The 20,462-nt window shown below is 51.5% G+C and overlaps 1 protein-coding gene across 1 annotated transcript; it reads left to right on the top strand.

Annotated features, from left to right (window-relative positions):
* Nucleotides 1-15,836, top strand: PLPP7 (phospholipid phosphatase 7 (inactive)). The gene is made up of 2 exons (XM_064290882.1): nucleotides 1-585; nucleotides 14,471-15,836. Exons 1-2 carry the CDS (start codon nucleotides 135-137, stop codon nucleotides 14,833-14,835), a joined length of 816 nt encoding a protein of 271 aa, XP_064146952.1. The 5' UTR covers nucleotides 1-134; the 3' UTR covers nucleotides 14,836-15,836.
* The last annotated feature ends 4,626 nt before the right edge of the window (nucleotides 15,837-20,462 follow it).

The following is a 20,462-nucleotide window of genomic DNA, read 5'->3' as shown; positions in this document are numbered from 1 at the left end:
TTTAACAGCTGCTGTGTATAGCGGAGAAGGCAGGGAGACAGGGACGTGGGGGCTCTCTGGGCCGCTCTTGTCTTCGGGGAGAAGGTCCTTGGAGCCAGGCTGGCACTGGCTTTCTCCACGTGAACAAGGTTGCTATGCCAGCTTCTCAGAGCCGGGCCCGGGCCCGGGACCGCAACAATGTCCTCAACCGGGCCGAGTTCCTGTCTCTGAACCAGCCCCCCAAGGGGGCCTCAGAGCCTCGCAGCTCCGGCAGGAAGGCCCCAGGCTCGTTGGCGCAGCCACCACCCCCTGGTGATGGGGCCCGTGAGCGGCGCCAGTCACAGCAGCTGCCCGAGGAGGACTGCATGCAGCTGAACCCCTCCTTCAAGGGCATTGCCTTCAACTCCCTGCTGGCCATCGACATTTGCATGTCCAAGCGACTGGGAGTGTGCGCAGGCCGGGCCTCGTCCTGGGCCAGTGCCCGCTCCATGGTCAAGCTCATCGGCATCACAGGCCACGGCATTCCCTGGATTGGGGGCACGATCCTCTGCCTGGTGAAGAGTAGCACGCTGGCTGGCCAGGAGGTGCTCATGAACCTGCTTCTGGGTGAGTGTGCTGATGTCCACCACTGCCCTGCCAGGCCCCTCGGGAAGTAGCCTTCCCCTCCTTGGGGCCAGCAGGGGGTGGCCACAGGGCCCTCGGAAACCACCTGGAACAATCTAATGAGGTTAAGCAGGAAGGGTGTCCCAGAAACAGGCTGTGGGGAAGCAAGCACCAGGGATGTGCAGAGGAGGGCCCCCTGCAAAATGGGGGCCTTGAGAGCGTGGAGGCCCAGTGGTAACCTCTGAGGAAAGGCCCTGCTCTTGGCAGAAGGTGCTACTACCCCAAGGAAGTTTTGAAAGGAGGGTTGGGAGCCAGAAGGCCAAGGGCTCCAGGAAGAGTTGAGGTCTGGTAGGTGTCCTAGAGCCAGCGTCTCACCTGAGTGACTCCCGCCCCACAGGCGGGGGTCCTGGAGTTTTTCAGCCACTTGCAGGCAGCTCTATGTGCCACCCCTAGGTGCACCCTGATATCCTAGCACTGAGGCCTGCTTTGTTCTGGGACCCTGCCCAGGATTCTCCTGCAGGGCCTGGGGGGCCCTGGGGGTTCAGTCTGGGGCTCCCAGCCACCCAGAGTCTCCTGGAGATCTTACCTGCTCCTTCCCCTAGGTGGTCGCTGGAGTAGGGGGCTTGGCCTATTTTACCAAAGTCTTTGCTACCAGCATTGCTCAGTTTAGCATTTGCCCCAAGCCAGTTACCACGTGGGGACCTTGTGGACGGAAAGCCCTCCCCTCCACCCACAGGGCGACTCCCAGTACCCATTAGGCCACAGCCCCGGGCACTTCTGGCTCCCCAAAGGGTCCATGAACTCGGCTTCAGCCCTCCACACTGGGCCCCGTGTTAATTCTCTTGCCCTTCCTAGTGTGGCCACCATGTTGGAGACAGGTGGAGAGTGGAGGTCTCAGGTGAAGCAAAGGCTGATGAGGGGTCCCAGTTCCAGAAGGGGTGAGGTTGGATCACTGAGAACGTGGTCCTAGAGGAAGTTGTGATAAAAATATGCATCTCCTCCCTCGAGGTCTTCAAGCATCTGGGTGCCCCTTGCTCTGGGTGTGGGTAGGGACTTGACGAGGAGAAAACAATACTTCCTGTAGGAGACGGTGTGTCTGGCTCCGTGGAGGTTTTCTGTTCTTATTACTAAATTATTTACAATTCATTACTAACATTTTTTTATCCTGAATAAACAGCCTCACAAGGCTGGTGTCATTATCATTCCCATTTTACAGATTAGGAAACTGAGGTTCCTCTAAATAAAGTCACCTGGTCAAGGCCTCAGAGCTTGAGATTGGCACCAGGTCTGCCTCACTTCAGGCCTCTGCTCTTCCTGTGAGCCGAGCAATGGGCTTGGAGGGAGGGACAGAGCAGGGTGGCCAAGGTGCTGGGCTAGGAGCTTCCAGGGACAGAAACCTGCTCTCATTACCTGTGGTTTCCCCTGTGCCTGCTGAGGCCTCACACAGGGCTTAAGAAAACCGTATTCTGTGTATCAGAGGATGGGGGTGGAAAAGCTCACAGGAGGGCAGATACCTGAGCCTCACTCTCAAACCAGCTTCCCGAGGCCCTCTGCCCGTCCTTTCCCCTATGGTGGTGTGTTAGGAGAGTGTCGAGTGTTTACTACGGATTGGCTTTGCATAAGGCCACATCATCACTTCTCATCCTCACTACAACCCCTCAAGGGAAAGGCTTTTATTATTATCACTTAAAGAGGAGGAAACTGAGGCACTGAGTGACGACTTGCCCAAGGTCACGCAGTTGATCAGTGGTGGAGTCAGGATTAGAAGTGGGAGCATCTCTAGCTCTGCTTTGCATTTTTAGAGGAGGGGCCAGAGAGAACCAGCCTCTGTCTGGTGCTTCAGGCTGGACGAAGAGCAGGGAAGCAGGGACAAGCCAGGGGAGGCAGATCTCAGCTTTCTCACAGTCAGGCCTGCCCAACTCCAGGACAGATGCTCCAGAAAGAGAGTGAGCTCGCCGTGGCAGAAGGCATGCAAGCAAGCTTCCCCTTGGCACAAACTAAAATAGCTCCACTTTTATCTTTCTTTTAAATACATGAACATTTGCTTTTAAGAAAGTCTCTTGCCCAAAGTATTTAAAAGTGTCTAAACCACTTGTTGAGATCAGGTTTCTGGCTCCTTCCAGCAGCAAGACACAAAGGTGTTTGCTCCATAGGATGGTGAACAAGATCCGACATGCCTCCCCTCTTGTATATGAATGGAGAGTAGTTTTTTAAGGCTTTAGAGAAATGATCTATTGAGCTTCATTATGTACCAATACTATGCCATGAACATCCTACATTTTATTTTTTAAAAAAATCTTCCTGGTGAGCTTTCAAGGTAAGTATTAATATGTCCATTTTATAGATGAATAAACTGAGGCTCCAAGAGGTTAAGGGGCTTGCTTAAACCCACACAGCTGTTTCAGTAGTAGATCCGGGAACCAAATCCAAGTCTTCCTAACTGCAAACCTCACGCCTTCCCCCTCACCGCCGCCAGCCTAAGGGGTCAGGCAGGTCAGACGTTATCACCCATAGTTCTGGCTTCACTCCTGAAGCACATTTGCAATGAAGAGGTGAAGGGTCTGGGAGGAGGTTTTCTGTCTGCCAGCACCTTTGGTGACACATCCAGGTACTGAGACCATGGAGTAATAAGGGCCTGGTGCAAAGCAGCCACTCAGCAATGGCCACTCAGAGCAGGTAGAGTGGGAAGAGCAGGTCTATAGGCCCGTGGTCACATCCTGGGGGCGAGGGTCCAGTCCCTCAGCTCAGTGGGAAAAAACTGCAGCAACCAGTCCCAGACTCTGATCCCATAGCCCTGGCCTGACCCACCAGGAGGGGCTGTGGCTACCATTCCCCACCTGGGTAAACAGCACCAGCTGAACAGAAATGTCAGGGTTCTGCCTGCTCTTTAGTCTTTGGGGGGCCTGGGAGGGCTTTCAACCCTAAAGCCTAGGTCTGAGGTAGGCCTGGGCTTTGGCCAGGTCCCTACTCTGCCCTCTACTTACTATGTAAATTTGTTCCTCAGTTTCCTGCTCTGTATGATGAGGCTATAGGCCTGTGGCGGGGATTTAAAGAGAGGGTGATTGGTATAGTGACTGGCCCCTGGCCCATGCCCAGGGAATAGGACCATCACTATTGTGGAAACTGTAGGAGAATTAGTACCTCAGGACCCAGGGAGTAAGATAGCTCTGCCCAGCCCTGTCCACCCACTCCAAGTACCAGGGCACCCTGCAGACTCCTGCCACAGTCTCTGGGCTGGAAGTTGAGTCTTCCGTGCTTATGCTTGGGACCTGGGCTCCCCTCAGCCCCCAAGGGGCCACTTGGGTGGCTTGGGAAATAGGAGCTCTGGCCACCACCTGGCCTGTGAAGGGTCCCAGCTAGGCCTGGAGGACACTCTCTGTGTGCTCCGTGCATGGCACATGGTCCTGCACCCTCCCCGCCCCCTCCTCCCACACTGCATGCTGCCCAGACTCCAGTAACCTCCCAGGAAGAAGGAGACTTAGCACCTGGCAAAAGCTTGCACTTTAGCATCAACCAGTCCTGGGTGCAAATCTCAGCTCTGCTGTGAATCTTGGGCAAGTGACTTCCTCTTTCTGAGCCTCAGTTTTCTCATCTCCCCAGGGGCTCATCTGGATACTTCACTAGAGAATTACCCGTAACGCTTAGCACAGTGCGTGGTACCTAGTGATGCCCAGTTACTGCTTGCGTAGCAATGAGTATCATCTTTGTTATTAGAAGCCCTGGTCCAGCCTCCCTCCAAGTCCCCTAAAGCTCCTCCCCTTCTCCCTTCCCAAAGGGAACCAGGCGACGGGTGACTCACCCAGGCCCAGCCTGGTTCACCAAGCCCAGTTTCCTATGGGCATGTTTCTGTGGTTGAAAGCGGTCTCTATGTCTTTTGGTCACGATCTACGTCATTTATTAAAGTATCTTTATTGATACATTCTTCTGGGAAAGAAAATGCAAACATCACAGAGACAGATAATGCAAAAAAGTGATCGTCTGCCTTCGACCTCGCTCCCCAGGGATAACTTCTGCTGCAGTTTGAGGCACACGCCTCTGGAATTTTCTCTGTGCACATGCTAACATAGAACATTTTTCTAAATTGACCTCCTGTGGTGTTTCACCTGGCTCGGCTTTATTCTCATGGCTGTACCATGGGTGGGCTGGGAGGGACCTCCATGGCCATCTACCCTCCCTTTTGGAATCCTGGTCTCGGTCCCACATCCCTTCACATCAGGCATGAGGCATGGACACCAGAACTGGATTTCTCAGCCTGGCAGCAGCCATTTCCCACCACTCTCCCCCAAGTCTTCATCCTCCCTCTGGCCACTTCACAGCATTCCCCCTGGCCTCGTGGCCACCTCACAGCGTCCCACCACCACCTAGCCACCCTTGGTTATTTCATAGCATCTCTCCATCCCCCCACCCCCTTTGACCCTCTCTCAGCAGCACCCCCACCCCCACCCCAGTCCCTCTTTGGCCAGCTGTCCAGGTTATCTGTTCTGTCAGCTCTCCTATCTCCCGTCTGTCGGCACCTGCTCTCGGTGACAACCTCTCCACCAAGGCCGGATTAATCTGTCCCTACTTGATGGATATTTAGGCTGATTCCAAAACCTCCCTGGCAGCAACACTCTTTTCTACTGGAGATGACACACGCTAACTTCTCAGCGGTAGAGTGTTGTCCACCCCCTCAGGGAAGCCTTTGACCACCCCAAAACCAGGCCAAGCCCCCATCGTATGCTGTTATTTCATCTGGCCTTGCAGCTGATACAGCAGAAATTAAATAACCAATTGTGCAGTTGGGTCGGGTCCTGGTCTGCATTGCCTCCTGCTTCAGACCCAGCTCCCAGCAGTGCTTGGTATTCAGCTGAGTGACTAAAAGACGCTATCAGACCTTATACCTGGAATTTTGATCACTCACACCCCAACAGTCTTTGGAGACAGGTAGAGCAGGCTTTAGTGTCTGTATTCTTCAGGTGAGAAAATAGAAGCCCCAAGAAGTTAGGAAACATGCTCAGAGTCACTCAGACCAGGAGAGTTAGAGACAAAGCAGACCCACGCATCAGCCCTGGGGGCACCATGGGCTCTGGTCAGAGGCAGGGGCTTCGCTGGTCAGGAGAGATGCCCGACATACATGCCAATGGAGGGCAGGCTCCAGCACCAAAACAGTGAATTTTCTTTCAACCCACACTCTCTGCTCACCACACATTCCCCAGGGGCTATGTTCTCCTGGAACAGGGTGCTGCTTTTTGTTTGCTTGTTTAACTTTATTGTGGTAAAATATGTGTAACAAAAAGTTTGCCATTTTAACCATTTTTAAGTGTACAATTCAATAACATTAATTACATTTACCATGTTGTGCTACCATCCCCACTACCTGTTTCCAAAACCTTTCATCACCCCAAACAGAAACTCGGTGCCCCTTAAGCAGTAACTCCCCGTCGCCCCCCGCCCGCCTGCCCCCAGTAACCACTAATATGCTTTGGCCTCTATGCATTTGCCTACTCTAGATATGCTGGATAAGTGGGGTCATCCAATATTTGTCCTTTTGTGTCTGACTTATTTCACTCAGCCTGTTTCCAAGGTTCATCCACATTGTAGCATGTATATGCACTGGTTTTTAGAATAACTTTTTAAAAACATACCTAAAAAACCACATAAGTTATACTATTCGTGGTAAGGAAAAAATTAAATGCAGAATTATAAAAATCAACCAAACCAAACCCCTTACCATCAAATCGATTCCAACTCACAGCAACCCTGTAAGACAGAGTAGAACTGCCCCATAGGGTTTCCAGGGAGCACCCGGTGGATTCAAACTGCCAACCTTTTGGTTAGCAGCTGTAGCTCTTAACCACTGTGCCATATATAAAAAAACAATTCTAAAAAAATTAACCTCAATCCTCACCCAGAGAGAAGGACTGTTTACAATTGGTATAGAACCTTCCAGACTTTTTTCTCTGAATATAAACACATTTATTTTTATGCGTATATATTATTGTACACAATTGGCAAGTTCTGTTTTGTAATTGGCCTTTTCCACTTAACAGACCCCCTAGCTCTCCTTGGGTGGCTATAAATACATGTTGCCTTCATCGTTTGCAGTGGCCGCAGTGTTCTATTGTCTAGACTGGCCACAATCTGTCCCATCCGTCTCCTACTGAAGGGCATGGGGTTGTTTCACATATTTCGCTGATATAAATAATGCTGCAGTGGACATCCTTCACCACGAGTCATGGTGCACGTCCCTAATTATTTCCGGAGGAAATGTTCCTGCAAAGAGAATAGCTGAGTCAAAGGGAAACATGTTGTAAAGACTTTGGATTCTGAATGCCAAATGCCCTTCCAGAAGTTAGGAACAATTTACACGATCTCAGGCTGGTTCTCAGCCTCCAGAAGAAGCTAGAATGGGAGGATTAGGGGCAAGGTCAACCCCCAGGCTAAAGGAACTGGGCCCCTGCTCAGAGCCCCAGCCAGCCAGGGACACACACCCACAAGCTGTCCCCTTGCCAGCCAGCAAGGAGCACATTTAAGACCCATTTTTGCTTCTGTCTTTGCCCACAGCTGAGCCCACAGCCCCCATCCCCATCCCAGCCCTGATTCCCCAGGCCCCAGCCCTCTGCTGAGCTGGTCCTCCAGGAAAAGGCAGCCCATGCCGAAAGGGACCACATGTGGTCATCCCAGCCATCCCCCTGCTCCAGGCAGCCTCCATGCACAAAGCTACTGGCAGAGAACTGATGTTCTAGAGTTGCTGCTTCCATGATAGCAGCCCTCTTCTAAGAAAGCTTTGGTTGCTGCCTTGCCCCTGCAATGCCCCCAGCACTCTGGTCTCTTGGCCCCTACAGATCCTGAGGATTGCTGAGTTGGTGGAGAGAGGTGAGCACCGAGGCAGGTTCTCACCACCCTCTGAGGAGAAAGAGGCCTTCAGGACAGCAGGGCCTTGGGAATAACCAGGTTTACTGCATGTGAGGTTCAGCCATCTCAGGGTAGAGATTGTCAGGGCGGGCAGGCGTGAGAGGTGGTCCAACCAAGCACTGCTGTCATCTGATGTTGCTCACAGGTGCCATTTATGGAGAGCTTGTGGCACGTAGCCCTCAGACTAGGTTCTAGAATGAGCCTCATTTTATCAATGAGGGAACAAATGGAGGCTCAGAGGGGATGGACATACCCGAGGTCATGTTTGCAAGCAGCTGACCTTGATGTGGTCTCTCTGATTCTGAAGCCCAAGCGCATAGCCCCTGCCCCAGTCTACTTTGATGAGCAGAGTCCCAGGTTAAGTGACTTGCCCCGGGTCACAGAGCAAGTCAGGAGCTGTGCAACCTTGGCCAGCTCTCCTGACCTTAGCCCTGAGCTTCCTGCCAGACTAGGCCTTTGCCACATGGGGGACCTCTTGCTCCCCTCTGAGTCCAGGAGGAGATGTAGGTCAGGGGACGCAACACAGCCATGTGAGCAGAATTCACAGAGCCTTGAGTGATGGCGCCATTTGCTTCTATTTCTGGGCTCCAAATAGAGTCGCAGTCACACCAATTGCTGGCCATGCTAGGGGAGGGGAGACTCCCTGCAGAGGCAGCAGCAGGGGCCAGGGAACCTGGACAGGGGAGGTGGGTGGTGGGAGACCAGGGAAGCCTTCCACTCTGTTGGGAAGCTTATAAAAAAATCCTCACCCCCCCCACAACTCAGACGGCTGCAGTGTGGTGAGGCAGAAAGACCACAGGCCCCACCACACCTGTAATAGAGTAACTCTCTGTGTAATTATTTGCTACTGACCATTTGCCCCCTCAACTTTATGGTCCCGAGAGCAGGGACCCTGCCAGCCTGGTTCATCAGCTCCACTGCCTGGCACAGTGCCTGGCATACAGTGACACCCCAGATCTGGTGGTCAAGGCTTAATGGTCTGACTGAGACTGGAGGGGCCCTGACGGTTGTAGTCCCTGGACCCCTCAATAGCCCAAGATCAGAACCATTCCCGAAACCAACTCTGCAGACAGGGATTGGCCTGGACTATAAGATAAACAACGATACTGATGAGTAGCCACTTCGTGGCTCAAGTAGACACATGAGACTATGTGAGCGACTCCTGTCTGGTGGTGAGATGAGAAGGAAGAGGGGGACGGGAGCTGGATGAATGGACACGGGGAATACAGGATGGAGAGGAAGAGTGTGCGGTCTCATTAGGGGGAGCAGGAGGGAGTGTACGGCGAGGTGTGAATGGCCTTTTGTATGAGAGACTGACTTGATTTGTAAACTTTTGCCTAAAGTACAAAAAAAAAAAAATTAAAAAAAAAAAAAGGATCTGGTAGTCAAGGGAAAGAACTAACTGGACAGCTAGACAGCCAAGCCTAGCCCAACAGTCCCCAAGGGCCACAGGGAGGGATGGGGCTAGTCCCCACCTCACTATGACCTCAAAAGGCAGAACCTGCCAGAAATAGCAGCAGCTTCCCAAAAGCCAGATGCCTGGTTTTCAAATCACAGGACACAGGGCAGCCTCAGAGGCCTCCCTGGGGAGGAAGGGAGGACCCATGAGCTGAGCTCCAGATGCCTCACCCCACCCACCCACCCAGCTTCAGCCAGAGCAGCGCCTCCTTCATCTGTTACATGGAGTATGTTCTTGTATATGTTTTCATTAGGGAAAAATTGTTTTGCTACTAAATATATGAAAGGCATAGGTCTAGCTCACTTCTGGGCCCGTGGATCCTGTCACCCATGCAGAGAAACTGGAGCACCTGGAGAGCTCAAGGCCTCCTTGCCTCCAGCCGCCCTATCAGAGGGGGGCCGACGAGGCCTCCTCCCTCCCATTTTCATCGTGGACCCAGAACCTTCTATGGGCACCTACACTAGGATCATGGTCCCACGACACAGATGGACCCTTGCCTGCTTAGGGCTCACATTTGTCTGGAAAGGTGGACTTTAAACTGGTAATAATTTGCCCTGGTAGCACAATGGTTAAGCGCGTGGCTGCTAACCAAAAGGTCAGCGGTTCGAACCTACCAAGCGACTCTAGGAGAAAAACCTGGCTATCTGCTTCCATAAAGATTGCAGCCAAGAAGACCCTATGGGGCAGTTATACTCTGAAACACGTAATCAACTCAATGGCACATAATGACAATAATTTGCGAGTTGCTGAATCTGGTTTTTGGCCGAGAAAATTTGGTCACCAATAGGACAGATAACCCACGTCTTCCAGTGGCTTCTGTCATGCTTTGACCTAACTCTGGCCCTATTTAGCCCCCCTGAGGTTCCAGTGACCCTCCTGGTACCCAAACCCTGGCTGGCCACTGCCCACCAGCACCAGAGAGGCCCTGCCCTCTGCCCTGCCCCCTGACTCCCTGAAATACCTTTGGAAAGCTTTCCTTCAGATGATAGAGGTCTTGGACCCCAGGCCAGATCATTTTGACCTTGGTAGAACCTCAGAGAAGAAAATCTTTTCACTGAAGTACCTGCTTGAAGCCACCCGTCCTCCAGAGTTTAAAAGTCTTAAATTGCTTACCTAGATTGGAGAGGAATAGTAACAGCACCAGTGCTAACAGCCACCGTTTCTCAAGGGCTGGACACGTGCCAAGCTGTGCGAAATGCTTCACATACACTAATTAGCTTATTTCATCCCTACAACAACCCCTGTTACAGATGAGAAGACTGAGGCTTAGTCAGAGAGGCGGAGGAACTCACTCTTTTCTGTATTTTTTTTAATTTTCTTTTTTTTTTATTTTGATGAAAATATACCTAAGTGCAATGACTCAATGGCACCAGGTGGTTTAGTATTTATTTAACAAAATGTACACCAGCACAGCAGTTTAGACATCTGCAATTCAGTGACAATGATTACATTCTTCAAGAAAGTTGCTCTTTTTTATATATATATAATATTTTATTGTGTTTTTGGCGAAAGTTTACACAGCAAATTAGGTTTAACAATTTCTGTACATATTGTTCAACGACTTCGGTTACATTTTTCGCCATGTGTCAGCATGCCCATTATTTGCCTTCTGGTTGTTTCATTTCCATTGCTGTAGCTTCCCTGCCCCCCATTACCTTTTCACCTTCCCTGCCCCCCTCTTACCTTTTCATTTTTGTTTTAGGGTAAATGTTGACTGTTTGGTCTCATATAGATGATTTTTTAAAGGAACACAGTACTCACAGGTGATATTGTTTATTTTATGAGCCAGTCTGTTATTTAGCTGAAAGATGAGGGTGTGGTTTCAGTACGAAGTTTAAAGGGTATCTCAAGGAGATAGTTTCAGGGGTTCCTCTAGTATCTACCAGCCTAGTAAGTCTGGGCTTTTTAAAGAATTTGAGTTTTGTTCTACATTTTTCTTCTCTTCTAAGACCAGGTATTGTGCCCCTGGTCAGAACAGTCCGGTAGTGGTAACCGGGCACTGTCCAGTTCTTCTGGTTTCAGGGTAGATGAGGCTGTGATTCGTGTAGGCTGTTAGTCCTGTACGCTACTTTCTTCTCTGAGTCTTTGGCTTCCTTCTTTCTCTTTTGCTCCAGACGAGTAGAGACCAATAACTATATCTTAGATGGCCACTCACAAGCTTTTAAGATCCCAGAACTATGTTATGCCAATTGATTGAGCTATACCAAGAGACTATGGTCCTAAGCCTTCATATCCAGTTAGTCAATCCCACCAAGTGGTTATGTCTAGGAAGTATCCGTTCACCGTGCCCCCCGTGCTTTATCATATATATGAGTATATATGCAACATATACATATGTATATACACATATGCCTACAGATACGCCTACACATATATGCATACACGTCTACCTATGTAACCACACACATAGTGTTTGGTTGTTATTACAAAATTGTGTATGGTATAGCAGTTACCAAAAATGTCCTTTATGCTTGTGTACTTCTTAGTGTAATAGAAACTTGCTTTTTAAGTAGAGGAACCAGGGCTCTTCTGAACACACCGTGATTCCAGAGCCTACTAGTTTAACCCCCATTCCATGTACTGTTGTTGATGTTAGGTGCTGTTGAGTCTATTTCAACTCATAACAACCCCATGTGACAGAGTAGAACTTCCCTATAGGATATTCTAGGCTGTAATCTTTATGGGAGCAAATCACCACGTCTTTCTCTCGCAGAATTGCTGGGTGGGTTCGAAACTCCACCCTTTTCTTTAGCAGCCAAGTTCTTGCCCTTCCCCAAATGGAGGAAGCCTGACACCCCAGGCCATTTCTTTGAGAATTGCAGATGACAGCTGGGCCTCCCTGCGCTGGAGCCGGCTGGCTGACTCCTCTTGGCCTGGCCTCCTACCCCAGCTTCTCTGTTAAGTTGAGGAGTCCCAAGGGTGTCAGACACAGCCACCTCCTCCCTCCCGCCTGCCCTGGAGATCTGGCAGTCCCTGGTCCCTCTCTCATGCCAGGCCTGTGACCTCTGCAAGCTCCAGATGGCTCTGAGCCTAAGCCTGGCCTCTGGATCAGCAGCATGTGGGCTGGCCGGCCACTCACCTCCCGGTTGCCGCTGTGCTGTGTGCTCCAGCGAGAGGCATGCCTGGAAGCCTGGAGCCAGTTGCCAGGGAAACATGGGGAGTGTAGCAGGAGGCTGTCTCCCTCCCTCAGTCTCCTTCTCTTTCAGGCCTTGGTAGCCAGGCCTCCCAGAGCAGGGCAGACATCAGCCAACCCACTGGGCAACCCTGTGGCTATTGAGAAGGGCAGGAACCACTGGAGAGGCCAGGGGTTCAAATCCCAAGTCAAGAGCCCAGACTTTAAGCAACAACCCCTGCGGTGGGCAGGAGAAGCTCTAACCAGGGAGGGCAGTGTTGTTTGGAAGCAATCTGAACGTTCATGCACCAGGACTGCTAAATACACACGGTGCCTCGTCTGCAGCATGTGGCAAGGTTTTCAAAAACAGGTTACACAGCAATGTATAGACAGCGTGTTTCAGTTGTTCTTCTATGATCCATAGATGGACAGAAGAGTCTGGAACAGTGGTAGCATCAGAGTTAATTTAAACTTTTCCTTTTGCTTTCTGTTTTGTAGATTTTCTACAGCAAACATCTACTGCGTAATTTTTTTCAAAAGCTTTTTTTTTTTTTTTAATTTCTGAGCAAGAGCAGTTGTGAGCCAATAATGTCGATGAATACTGCAAGTTTTCTGGGAGGCTGCATAATTGTCATTTAGCCTAATTGAGCCTTCCCCGTGTGCTAGGCACTCAGGGGGACCATCTTTTCCCGTTTTGCCTGTGACTGTCATGATTTTAGCACTGAACATCTTGCATACTGGGGAACCCCTCTGACCTGGGCGAAGGAACGGTGGCCAGGCACCCTTGTGCAGATCTTACCTGGCCTCACAACACTTACAGGTGAGGAAAGTTAGAGGACTTGTCCAAGGTCACGCAGCCCAGAGGCTCCAGGGGTGGGGCTCAACCCGGATTCCTGACTATGACACTTGGTGCTTCACCACTGCACAACACTGCCCGTTTTGCTTTCACTGTCACCTGAAGAAGGACTTAAGGGTACTGTGACCTCCTAGGGATCAAGCAAGGGCACCTGGGGCCAGTTGTTCATAGGGCTGGAAAAGCATGTGGGGCACACGTACAGGGCTCTCCGCTGATCATGCACCTGGCCCTGCCGCTGCACCCCCAGCCCCCATCAGAGGGTTTGCCTGGAGCTTCCGGCATTGGTTTTCTGGGGCCACTGTGATCAGCTGTGTGAAACTATGACCCAGAGAGACAGGGCCCCCCTTCCAGAGCCACACAGCGGGCTGGGGGCAGAGGTGGGATGGAGATTCAAGTCTCCCATGTGCTCCAAAACGGAGAAAGAGCCCAGACAGACAGGGAACCCTGGGTTGGAATCCCTGCTCTACCCCTCTGGCCCTGAGCCTTGGGCTAGCAACCCAACTAACACTTGGTACTTGCACTGGGGGTAAACTGAGGAATAACGCAGACATGGCCCTTGCCTCCATGAGTGATGGTATGGGGAGGGGAGGAGCAGACGCTGGCATCTCACCACCCAACAGATTTCTCGGTTACAACTGGACAGAGGATTTGAAGGAGAAACGCTTGGTGTTGAGAGAGCACAGTCAGAGGCTGGCCTGGTCTATGCATCAGGGAAGCCTTCCCTGAGGAGGTGACATTTAAACTGAGACCTGAAGGATGAGCCGGTGGGGAGGGAAAGGGGAGAACATTCCAGAAAGAAGTACCAGCAGGTATGAATGCTCCAGGGAACCTGTGGCTTTGTCTTGTCCTCTGTAAAATGGGGATGATGCTAATAGCCCTGCACTTGGGGCTGTTGGTGGCTTTTGGTGAGGTCATTTGAGAAAATCACCCACTCTTTCATTTACATCTCCAGACCAATTGCCTTCCAGTCAGTTTGGGTTCATGGCAACCTCATGTGTGTCAGAATAGAAATGTGCTCCATAGGGTTTCCAATGGCTGATTTTTTGGACGTAAATCTCCAGGCCTTTCTTCCAAGATGCCACTGGGTGAATTTGAACCACCAACCTTTCAGTTAGTAGCCAAGTGCTTAACGATTTGTGCCACCCAGAGACTCCCTCATGCCTCCCAGTGATGAGCAAAATGGGACCCCGCCCTCATGGAGCACATGCTGGTGGAGAGAAGAGAAAGAATAGACAAATCAACAAGAAAATGTGTAATATGTCTGATGGTGAGAAACGCTATAAAGAAAAATAAAGCCAAGTGAGGGGGAGAGAGAGTGTGGGGGCTTTTATAAATGGGGTGGTCAGGGAAAACTTCTCTGAAGGAAATGAGGGAGTAAGCACATAAATATCCAAGAGGGGGGCGTTCCAGGTGGAGGGCACAGCAGGGGCAAAGGCCCTGAGGTGGGGTGTGTTCTGAGGTCAGTGTGCTGGAGTGAAGTGGTCGGGGGGAGAAGAGGTTGGAGGACCCAGGGGCTGGGCATCTTGGTGGCTCTGATGGCCTACGTGCTTGTCTCTCCTGCCCACAGCCCTGCTCCTGGACATTATGACAGTGGCCGGCGTGCAGAAGCTCATCAAGCGGCGCGGTCCGTATGAGACGAGCCCCAGCCTCCTGGACTATCTCACCATGGATATCTACGCCTTCCCAGCTGGGCACGCCAGCCGTGCAGCCATGGTGTCCAAGTTCTTCCTCAGCCACTTGGTGCTAGCGGTGCCCCTTCGTGTCCTTCTGGTGCTCTGGGCCTTCTGTGTGGGCCTGTCACGTGTGATGATTGGGCGCCACCACATTACGGACGTCATCTCGGGCTTCATCATTGGTTACTTCCAGTTCCGTCTGGTGGAGCTGGTCTGGATGTCCTCCAACACCTGCCAGATGCTCATCTCGGTCTGGTGAGCCGCCTGCTCATGGCACACCTTCCCAAGGAGGCCAGGGGTGAGGGTGGCTGGAGAGAGGCTGCAGGAGGCTGCATGGGGTCAGCAGGGGTTGGTGAACCAGCAGCCCCAGAGTTGGAGTCAGCCACTCCCACTTCAGCTTTCCCTTCCTGGTTGGAGACTGGCGACCCCAAGCCGGCCAGCCACTGGTGACTCATGTGTTCAGTCGTGCTGGGTGCCACTTGCCCTTTTGCTTGGAATCCATGTCTCCTCTCTAGGCCCGAGGGGGCCCAGCCACGGAGACAGCCCTACTAAGCTTCTGCTCTGGAGATGACAAGCGAGAAGCAAGATGGCGGGATAGGGGTTGAGTCTTTTCCTTTTGTCATCATAACTGTTGAGTTCTTGGCTGTGCCTATCCCACCACAGCACAATGCCCAGCAAAATACCCCAAACCCACCACCCAATGGAGGTGCCCATTTTCATTAATGATCATCGATAGCTTAGGGCAGCACTTTTGAAAGGGTGCCCCATGGGATACCAGCCTGCAAGATGCTTTAGGGTGAAAAAAGGGCTTTGTGGTCAAATATGCTTGGGAAACACTGTATATCCTGCCCCTATATTGGAGTCATGAGACCTATTATTGACATAATGGCATTGACAAAGTCTTGTAGACAAGCTTCCTGTTGAGCCTTGTTGAACTCCATGTTTCCTAAACTTATTTGACCACAGAACCCTTTTCTCGTAGAACAGCTATTAACCCCAAGTAACTATGGTTTCCTCAAGTGCGTTTTGGGAGATGCTGCCCCAGGAGCTAAAGGGCCTGGGGCTCGAGCTGGCCTCTTCCAGTGCCTGGCCCCAGAGCCTGGGAAGACCAGGTGCCCCCTGCCGCTGCCTGTGGGACTCTAGGCTACACGAAGCAGCCCACGGGCAACAGTGCTGCTTTGGCCCCTAGGGGCCGGACTCCATGTGACCTAATAGGTCTTTTCAAGTCAACTGTTTATGGATGTATATTTCATGTGACAATACAGATGATATGCAATTGGATCCTCGCCTTCATTTTTTACTTCCTTGTAAAATACAACTGGTCCAGAGTCATCAGAGTTGCCAAGCAGATGAGTCCCTGTTAACATGGGGGGAGGGGGTTCCTGATTTCTTGGACCCCAGGCAGGACTGTAGTGCCATGAGGGGTCAGGGGGCAATGGGCACAGGCAGGTGTGCTCCTGGATTTGCCAGGCTGGTCCTTTCTCCCTGAGGTCACTATTTTGTGTTCCATCCCCCACTGGCCACTCAGCCCAGGGCCTGGGCCATGAACAGTCTGGGAAGCTCCCCCGTGATGTTAATCAGAATCTCCACTGGAGCCAAAGAGCCCCTCTCCTCCAGCCTTAAGCTGTCCTGCAGCCCCTCCGTGGCTCCTGGCTGGTCTAGTCCCTGTCCTTGAAGAAGAGGACATTTGACCAGGCAAACACAGTCAAGACTGCCAAGAGCTGCAATGAGGGACATACAGATATGGTGGGAACTCAGTGAAAAGGCACCTAAACTGACCCGTAGGGCATCAGAGAGAGGGTCCTGGAGAAGGAAAAGTCTAAGCTGGGATAGAGTGAGCCAGAAAGGAGTAGAAGAGTGTTCTCAGCAGAGGGAAGAGAGGTGCACAGGCCAGGAGGCAAAACGGACGATGGCCTATCAAGACCAGCAAAGTTCAGAGGGGCTGGACCCAGACTGTGGGGTGGGGTGAAGAGGTGTCGGTGAGGTTGAGGCCCTGGGTGCCTTGAGTGAGCCCTTGGAGTGTGAGCACTCATCAATACCTCACAGCAACTATCTGACTGGGGTTGGTCAACATGCCCATTTCATAGATGAGGCAACTGAGGCCCAGAAAGGAGAAGTGACTTACCGAAGGCTGCCAAGCCAGGAGCCAAGACAGCAGGGTGTGAGCCAGGTCTGTCCCATATTCTCCCCAAGTCCTCAATTCCCTTGTGGGTCTTTGTACAAGGAGAGTTAGGGATGGGCTCGACAGAGCTGCTGGTGGACGTGGCCTGCCTGCCTTCCTCCTGCTTCAGGGATCTCACATCCTCAGTGGCTGCAGTTCTCCCCCAGGGCCCCAGCCTCTGCAGGCCAGACCCCAAGTCCCCTGTTTCTCTCCGGGCCTCCTGTGTGCCCAGCCTTGCTGCAGGCATAGAGAATCTGTACCTTGTCTTTGCCTTGAAGGAGCTCAGGGATGCAAACATGGCCAGGCCACACTATTAAAACACCCAACTTCTGATCTTGAATGCTGGTTGGTTCTGGAGTCTTTAAAATACATCCTGCACACTCCTACAGATGCTCCTGGGTGGTGCCGTTGGTGAGATGCTAAGCAGAAGGGTAAGGGTGTCTTCCTTCTGGCCTCACCCTCGCCCTTCGGAATCTGTCAGCCAAGGTAAATCTGGCTCCAGGCTTGGGCCAGAGACAAGCTACTGCCATCCAGGGCCCACATTCTGAGCAGGGGCACCATTCCCCAGGGCTCCCCAGGGGTTTGGCTTCTGCCGGAGTTGGTGGGTAGTCTCTGGAGACTAGCATTTTGCTGAAGATTGGAGAGCTCACAGCAAATACTCTAAGGCCTGGCGGCGGCGGGGGACAATGGAGTCCCAGGATTGCCTAATAGACGGTTCAGATGAAAGGCTCTCGGGGGAGGAAGTCGGCTGTGTGGGCTGGGAGGCACATCCTATGGTGCTCTAAGTGGCTGAGATGCTGGAGACCCAGGACCCAGCCCAACGCCAGCACTTCCTGGTGGGGGTGATGACCCCTCACTGAGCCTCGTGTTCTAATCTGTCAAACAGAGGAAACAGTGGTCCCTGTGGAGCCAAGGGCACCTAGCACAGTGCCTGGCACATGGTCCATGCTCAACAACAGTTACAGGGTTCCTGGCATTATTGTCACTGCTGGCATGGAAGGAACCAGGAAGCACTGTGCCAGCACTGCTGTTAGCTTGCTGCTGATGAGGGTTCCAACTTCTCTGGGTAGAGCACCCGCTGGACCTGACCACGCCCTGATTCTGACATCTCTTCAGACCACTGACTCTGCAGGCCCTCTCCAGGGAGATCCAGGGGTGGTGGGAGAAGGAGAAGGACCTGATGCCATCCTGGCATCTCAGGTGGGCCCTCTGGGGGGATCTGCAGGAGCAGGGCCTGAGAGGGAGGGAGGGAGGAAGAGAGGGAGGAAGAGAGAAAACCTGTGACTCCTTCAGGAACTTACCATTGCACTGTTCCTGGAGAGAGCCTGGGCACGGACATGGGTGGGTGACGTGAGGTTGGGTGACAGCTTCGAGAGCCCAAGTAATGGAACGAGAGAGAAAGAGAGAGCATGTGCACACACAGGAATATCAAATATGTTTTGGTGATTAAAGCCAACAGCTGTTATCATTGTTAGTTGCAGTCAAGTGGACCCCAACTGATGGTGACCCCATGTGTGCAGAATAGAACTGCTCCATAGGGATGTCAAGGCCGTGACCTTGCAGAAGCAAATCACTAGGCCTGTCCTCTGAAGTGCCTCTGGATGGGTTTACACTGCCAACCTTTCAGTTAAAAAAAAAAGTAGTCGAGCAATTAGCCATTTGCACCACCCAGGGACTCCCAAGCCAATAAGTGCCCCTCTTTTTGAAATGGTTGTATTAGTTTCCTAAAGCTGTTGTAACAAAATATCACAAGCTAGGTGGTTTATAAGAACAAAAATTGATTGTTGGACACTCCTGGATGCTAGGAGTACAAATCAGGGCATCAGCCGTGGTGAGAGTTTCTGAGGACTCAGAGGGATACGGCTCCAAGCCTCTCTCCTAGCTTCTGGTGGCTCCAGCGATCTCTGGTCAGGGAGCATCTCGGTGCAGGAACCTCAGCTCTGCTCCTGGTGCTGCTTTCTTGGTGATACGAGGTCCCCAACTCTCTGCTTGCTTCCTTTTCCTTTTATTTCTTGAGAGATAAAAGGTGGTGCAGGCCACACCCCAGGAAAACTCCTTTTACGCTGAATCAGGGATGTGACCTGGTAAGGGTGTTACAATACCACCCTAATCCTCTTTAACATGAAATTGCAATCACAAAATGGAAGACAACCACAGAATACTGGGACTCATGGCCTAACCAAGTTAATATATATGTTTTTTGGTGAGACATAATTCAACCCATGGAAACTCTGGTGGCGTAGTTGTTAAGTCCTACAGCTGCTAACCAAAAGATCGGCAGTTCAAATTCACCAGGTGCTCCTTGGAAACTCTTTGGGGCGGTTCTACTGTGAGAACTATGAGTTGAAATCGACTTGAAAGCAGCAGGTAATGGGTAATTCCATCCATGACATTCGTATTCTTTTTTTTTTTTTTTTTTTTTTGAGATCATAGATCTCTCTTTCCTCCTAACCTCTCAGAAACCAACTTTTTCACAGAGTTGACATTCAATTCTTTACATTAATTTTTTTGGAGGAAGGAGAAGGGTTCGTGACTTCCTATGGGCCTGGCCTTGTGCTAAGTCCTTCACACGCACTATCTCACTGAATCCTCATGAGAATCTTATCTGTATTCTACAGACAAGGAAACTGAGGCTCAGAGAGGGAAAGTTATTTCTCAAAGGTCATCTGCCTAAGGATGTGGTAGAGCCAGCATTGGAACCCAGGCAGGAGTGGCTCCAGAGCAGAGAAACAAAAAAAAAACCAAACTCATTGCTTTTAAGTTGATTCCTACTCATAGCACCCCACTAGGATAGAGTAGAACTGTCCCAGAGGGTTTCCAAGACTGTAAATCTTTATAGAAACAGACTGCCACATCTTTCTCCCTCAGAGCAGCTGGTCGGTTTGTACACCCGACCTTTTGGGCAGCAACTGAGTGCTTTAACCACTGAGGAAGCCCTCCTGAAAACAGAAATGTTAGAGTAGCCACCAAACTTGGAGTGAGGCCTGGCTGGTGACGTGACAGGCAGCGGTGGGTTGACTAATTTTTTTTTAACAGAGTCAGGTCTCATCGCACCAGAAGGCTGCCTGTGTCTTCTGAGGTTGACCCTGAGAGGACACAGTGGATAGAATGCATTTACTCAACAAGTATTTAAGAAGCACCCAACCCCAGCCAGGATGTTGGGTACGATAGGAACAAGGCCTTTGTGGTCCCTGACTCCCAGTGACTTCCCAGGGCCAGTATGTAGCCCCGAAAGCTCTCCACAAATGGGACACCTCCTCCACTCTTCTTCATTCTGACCCATGCCCTTTCCCACCCTCTGACAGACCCAGCCCCAGGGTGCTTCAGCCTTTCTCCATCACAGGCTGGGCTCCCCAGAATCTGGAGCTGGTCCTAAATTTGCCCAGTGCCCTCCGGTCTCCTCCATTTCTTCTTTCTCCTTCCCATCCCCCCAGCATCACCCCCTCCCCACCCCTAGTGTCATGGCCAATGTGATCATCTCCCAGAATGGAAGCCTGGGGGACCACCTGCAAGAATCATGGCTACGGAAACTTGAAAAAGTGACTTTACACATGTCATTTCACTCCCCAGGCAGGGGTGCAAATGTCCAGGGCCCACTGACAAAAAGCAGAAGTCAAAGGGACATGGGGACCAAGGGCATCATGTTGGGTGGATTAGAGGGTGGGGATCAGAGCGACTATTGACAGAGGGTCAGCCACCCCTGGCCCCGGCAGTAAGGGAAAGGA

The sequence above is a fragment of the Loxodonta africana genome, chromosome 9, assembly GCF_030014295.1.
Source record: "Loxodonta africana isolate mLoxAfr1 chromosome 9, mLoxAfr1.hap2, whole genome shotgun sequence".
NCBI classification, from domain to species: Eukaryota; Metazoa; Chordata; class Mammalia; order Proboscidea; family Elephantidae; genus Loxodonta; species Loxodonta africana.
Note: the sequence above shows the minus strand (reverse complement) of the source record. Positions and strands in the feature narration are given on the sequence as shown.